At 25.7% G+C, this 6,000-nt stretch overlaps 1 protein-coding gene across 2 annotated transcripts in view; it reads right to left on the reverse strand.

The window, feature by feature from the left end:
• The window catches only part of LOC117167009 (17-beta-hydroxysteroid dehydrogenase 13-like), a 36,574-nt gene that overhangs the window by 6,904 nt on the left and 23,670 nt on the right, over positions 1 to 6,000 (reverse strand). For both annotated transcript variants that reach the window (XM_033351557.1, XM_033351556.1), the window contains exon 5: positions 5,345 to 5,601. In XM_033351557.1, the coding sequence (XP_033207448.1) occupies positions 5,345 to 5,601 (257 nt within the window). The remainder of the gene's footprint in view (positions 1 to 5,344; positions 5,602 to 6,000) is intronic.

Raw genomic sequence — 6,000 nt, forward strand, 5'->3', positions numbered from 1 at the left:
TTCTCGCTCAAAAGGTAACAAATTGAGGAGAAATTCATAAGAATTCAAAACAATTCAAGTTGAATTCAAAAGAATTGAAATTAATTGAAAACATTTTTTTAAATAAAAAGAATACCTTTGATTTCCGTACAATTGGAATGAATTTAGAGGAATTTAAGGTAAACGAGAAGAATTCAATTAAATGCATACAAATTATGGGCGAATTAAAAAGAATTTAAATGAATTGAAAACAATGTAAAAATACGAAAAAGCTTCATTGAATTCACCAAGTTTGAATTGAGCTTAGAGAAATTCAAGAGAATCCAGAAGAATTTGATGAAGTGCCTGAGAAATGAGGTGACGTTAAAACACTTTCGAATCAAATAAAAAAAAAATCTATTGAATTATGTAGAATTGAGTAAATTTAGAAGAATTCAAAAGAATTAAAAAATTCAAAAGAATTCAGGGAGAATTCCAAAACATATAATTTCAAATTTTTGAATCTCTGCTAATATCTCGCCAAAAAATGTGCAATAACCGCAAAACCATTTTAAACAATTCAAATGAGTTAGAAAAAATTTTTAATTCGAAAAAATCATTTATTTCAGTAAAATTTGAAAAATTTACAGGAATTTAATCGAAACGAGAAGAATTCGATGGAATTCATAAGAAATCCAAATATATTTAAATTACAATTAAATGATCTCAAAACAATTTGAATAATTAAAAAATTGAGTAAGTTTGAAATGATTTTAGAAAAATTAAAGAGAACTTGCATTATTACTCAGAATTTAAGCTGAATTTAAAGACTTCAAGCTGAATTAACCCTTTCCGGCATACATTTTTCAGGGAAACGAGTTTTCATGAAAATTAGTACATAAGGGTTTTTGGGGTCGCTGATTACGAATCTGAACTCAGATTTTGAAAATTCAAAATGGCGGCTAACGTTTGGCATATTTTTTTTCTTTCTGAAAATTGGTATACGAGGGTTTTTGGACCACGAATCTGAACTCAGATTTAGACAATTCAAAATGGTGGATCCAATGTGGCGACTTAAATTTGGAATATTTTTGGATTTTTTTTTGAGAATTGTTATACAGTGGTTTTTTGGAATCACGAATCCGAATTCAGTTTTTGAAAATTCAAAATGGCGGATCCAATATGGCGGGCAAAATTTGGATTTTTTTTTATTGGTGTTCAGGGGTTTGTGGTATCTCTGATCACGAATATGAAGTTAGATTTTGAACATACAAAATGGCGGGCCAAAATTCAAAATATTTCTAAATTGTTTTTTGAAAGTTGGCACAGGCAGGGGGTCGCTGATCTTGAATCTGTATTCAAAATGACAAATATTTAGAATATTGAGGTTTGAAAAAACATACACCTACTCACCTAAAACATGGATTAGTACCAATTTTCTGAATTTTCAAAATCTAAATTCATATTCGTGATCACTGACCCCAAAAATCCCTGTATACCAATTTTCAGATAAAATCCAAAAATATTCCCAATTTCGGCAGCCATATTGGGTCCGCCATTTTGAATTTTCAACATCTGAGTCCAGATTCGTATTCAGCGACCCAAAAACCCTCAAGTACCCATTTTCATAAGGATATAATGGACAGTTTTTTCAATAATGAATTTTTTCCACAAAAAGGCTTTTTTCATCTTTGTTTATAAGTATTAACAAATTATTTAAAAAATTTAGACCCTTCGCACAAAAATTTCAATTTTCTATCATCCTGCGAGCATGAAATTAAAAAAATCTGTAAAATACAATAAAAACTACTCTGAAATCGCAAAAAATGATATGAAAAAAGGTGGGCATACGGTATTTCCACCATGCCCCAAAGGATTAAACAAAAACTTTTTTTCAATCCACTAAATTAAGTAGAATTGTGTAAATTTTCAAGAATTCAAAAGAATTCAGGATAAACCAATAAGAATTCGGGGTGAAATACTAAATTTTCCAATCTGAGGAAATATCGACAGTAAATCATCAAAATTACAGAATTTTGAATCTTGAAATATTTGTAAATATCTCAAAACCTTCGAAGTCCTGTAAAATCCTACCACATCTTCCGAAATTCTAGATAATTCTTTACAACCGCACGCAAATTTGGTAAAATCCCCTAAAATTATTAAAACCCTTGGATATAATTTGAAATTGTTTAAATCTCCTGAAAATTCAATGTAATTTTTTTAAAATAATCTATGGGAATCGTTTCAAATTTCCTAAAATATTTCAAATTATTTGAAATTTCATTAAATTACTAAAAAAAAGCGATTCAATTCGGTAGAATTACTTAAATTTAGAAAAATGCAAGCGAATTCATAAAATTCAAAAGAGTTCTAAGAATTAAATTTTTTTCAAATTAAAATTTGTTTTATAATTTTATAATGTTTAAAAACTATTATATAATAATGTGGAATTTTCTCTTGTATCTTAAAACCTTTTAGATTCTGTACAATCCTAATATTTCAAACTAAAAGCTCCTGAAAAATGCCTGAAAAGTTTTAAAAATATCCTAAAATCTTATAAATCAGACGGACAAACCTTTTTTGGTTCAAAATTCAACTGTTTAGTTGACAGTAGAACTATTCTGTTAAAAATTCATTTTTTTTGTTAATTCATCATTTCAGTTGAAATTTTCTTTAAATTATTATTTTAACTTAAAATTTAACTATTCCATGTTTGGTTGAACATTTTTATATTTGTCTATATTTATCTCATTTATCTATTTAGTTTCAGCAAATTCCCGTGGGACACTCAGTATTTTATTTTTATAGAAAATTAATATTTTTTGTTGAAATTTTTTATATCTTCGGTTGAAAATTAGTTGTTTTTTATTGAAAATTAATTTTTGAACTAAAAATGTAACTATTCCACTATTAGTCGATTTTCGTTTTAATAGACATTTAATCTTTTTGGTAGAAAATTCATTTGTTGGGTTGAAAATATGATTGCTTCGCTGAAAATGTATTTCAAATTTAATCAATTTTATTTCTCCAATTGAAAATTAAACTATTCTATTTTCTTTTAGTGGAAAATTCACTTATTTTGGTTGAAAATTCAACTAGATTAGCCGATATTAGGTTGAAAATTCTATAGAAAATTAAAAATTTGGTTGAAAATTCATGAATTTGGTTAAAAATGATTTTATTTTAGTAGAGAATTAATATTTTTGGCTGAAATTTAATTTCTTTGTTCAGAAAAATTTATCTTTTGGGTTGAAAATTCAACTATTTCACTCAAAATTTATTTATTTTTTTATTATTAAAAATGCATCTTTTTAGTTGAAAATTAAATTCTTTGGTTAAAGATTTACCAATTATAAAAATTACCTTTACTATAAAAATGCTTTTTTTTTGTTGAAAATTCAAGTATTTGGTTGGAAATTTTTGTACATTGGTGAAACTTTGTTGAAAATTATTTTGTTGATGTTGGAAAATTTATCCATTTTGTTGAAAATTGTTTTTTTTTTAAATGGAAAATTAACATTTTTTGTTGAAAATTCATATATATTGTTAAATTTCTTAGTAGAGAATCAATCATTTTGGCTGAAATTTCATTTAATTGTTGAAACATATTTTTTCCTTTGATGAAGATTAATTTTTTTAACTATTCCTTTTTTCATCGAACATTTTTTTATGGACATTTAATCTTTTTGCTTTAAAATTAATCTGGTTGAAAATTGAACTATTTCATTGATAATTTGTCTTTTTTTTCAAATTTATTTCTCTAATTTGAAACTAAACTATACTATTTTTTTTAATTAATCTTTTTTAGTCAAAAATTCAAATTTTTTTAGATAATGTATATTTTTTGGTTTTAAATTCAACTATTTTATAAAAAAAAAATTTTATTAAAGATGCATCTTTTTAGTTGAAAGTTAACTTCCTCAGTTAAAGATTTACCAATTATAAAAATTACCTTTCTTATAAAAATTCTTTTTTTTTTGTTGAAATTTTTTTTCTACTAAAAATGTAGCTATTTCATTTTTGCTAGAAAATTAATTTTCTTTAGTTGAAACTTCAAGTATTTGGTTAAAAATTATATATTTATTATATATTTTAATTATATTATTATTATTATTATATTATATATTTTGTTAAAAATTATTCGCTTTTGGTAGAAACTTAGTTGTTTTTTATTGAAAATTAATTTTTGAACTAAAAATGTAACTATTTCATTTTTTGACGATTTGCGTTTTAATAAACATTTCATATTTTTGGTAGAAAACTCATTCATTTGCTTGAAAATATGACTCGTTCGCTGAAAATTTATTTCAATTTTGTACGAATTTCTTTCTCCGAATGAAAATTAAACTAATCTGTTTTTTGCTGAAATTTATTTTGTTGGTGTTGGAAATTTAAGCATTTTGTTGAAAATTGGTCTTTTTTTAAATGGAAAATTAACATTTTTGGTTAAAAATTCAACTATATTATGCTGAAAATTCATATATATTCTCAATAATTGTTTTGTTAGAAAATCAATAGTTTTGGCTGAAATTTAATTTATTTGTTGAAAAATTTGTTTTTCTTTGATAAAAACTATTTTTTTAAACTATTAATAACAATTCCATTTTTCATCGAAATTTTTGTATCTGTTTGCTGGAAAATTGAACTATTTCGTTGATAATTTTTCTTTTTTTTGTTAAAAATTCATTTCTCTAATTTGAAGCTATTTTTCTTAAAAATTAATCTTTTTTAGTTAAATATTCAACAATTGGTATTTCTTGTTGTAGTGAAAAATGAATTTTTTTACTAAAAATGTAGCTATTTCATTTTTTCTAGAAAATTCATTCATGTTTTTAAAAATTTGTCTTTTTTAGTCAAAAATTAAATTATTTTTTTACAAAATGCATATTTTTCGGTTGAAAATTCACCTCTTTTTTTTAATTCGTCTTCATCACTTAAAAACTCACCATTTTAGATGAGATGTATTTTATTTATAGATTCAAATATCTTTCTTGGTTGAAAATTCTCTTTTTCTTGAATGAACATGAATTATTTTAAATGAAAATGTGTGAATAATATAATTTCACATTAATAAATCTCACATTTTTGTTAGTTCTTTTAAATATGCACACAAGTGAGATATTCTTGGAAAATGCCCTTCAAATAAAACTCAATTCTTAATTATGTGTGCGAATTTGGCAATATTTCTTCCATCGAGTTTTTCAAATTACCCAATCGACATTGAAGGAAAGTGAGAACAGATTATTTTTTCAAAATGCCTGCCTCGTGGAAGCTTTGATCTTATTATACATTTTTTTAAATTCCATAATAGGTTGAAGAATAAAAAAAATAATAATAAATAATGGGGTAATTGAAACTGATTTATTAAGCTTTCAATTCTTACCTCAAGCGAAGGTCCCTTGCAACTTCAGCACCGACGATGAAAGGATAAACGTGGATCAAAGTAATGATAATGTTACTGTTCGAGTGTCTTAATTCCGTATGCAACGATTCGGCTAATCCTTGAACTGCGAATTGTGCTGTTGATAGAGGAACACCTCCTCCTCGAGTAGCATTTCCAGATAAGCCAGCTACTGATGAAAGGACCACAATGTGACCTCTTCCAACCCGTTTCATTCCCGGCAGAACTGACTCTAAAAGCTAAAGTTTCATTTTTAGAAACACTCACTACTTGCGGTGCAAAAATTTAATTAAAAAGGGTGTCCAGGGTGTCTAGCGACCTTGAAAACCTTTAAAACCTGGAAATCTCATTGAATTTTTCAAAAGAACCTTGAATTTGTTTCTTTTTCTCATCTTCGCTTAGAAGAAATCTTGCTACTAAAAAGTTTTTTATTTATCACTTTTTGTTCATTACAGAATAAATAAAGAACTTTCAAGGCACTTTTTGTAGAGTGTGCCAATTGTTTTATAGATTGCAATTAATATACTTTGATATTGTGAATAACACAGGCCAACAATTCTCAGAACCAGAGACCAGACCTACTATACCCGAAGGTTTTTGCTGCGCTGAATCCGAATCTGACCTCAGAAAAATTCCAT

This window comes from Belonocnema kinseyi, chromosome 2 (assembly GCF_010883055.1).
Source record: "Belonocnema kinseyi isolate 2016_QV_RU_SX_M_011 chromosome 2, B_treatae_v1, whole genome shotgun sequence".
Lineage (NCBI taxonomy): Eukaryota > Metazoa > Arthropoda > Insecta > Hymenoptera > Cynipidae > Belonocnema > Belonocnema kinseyi.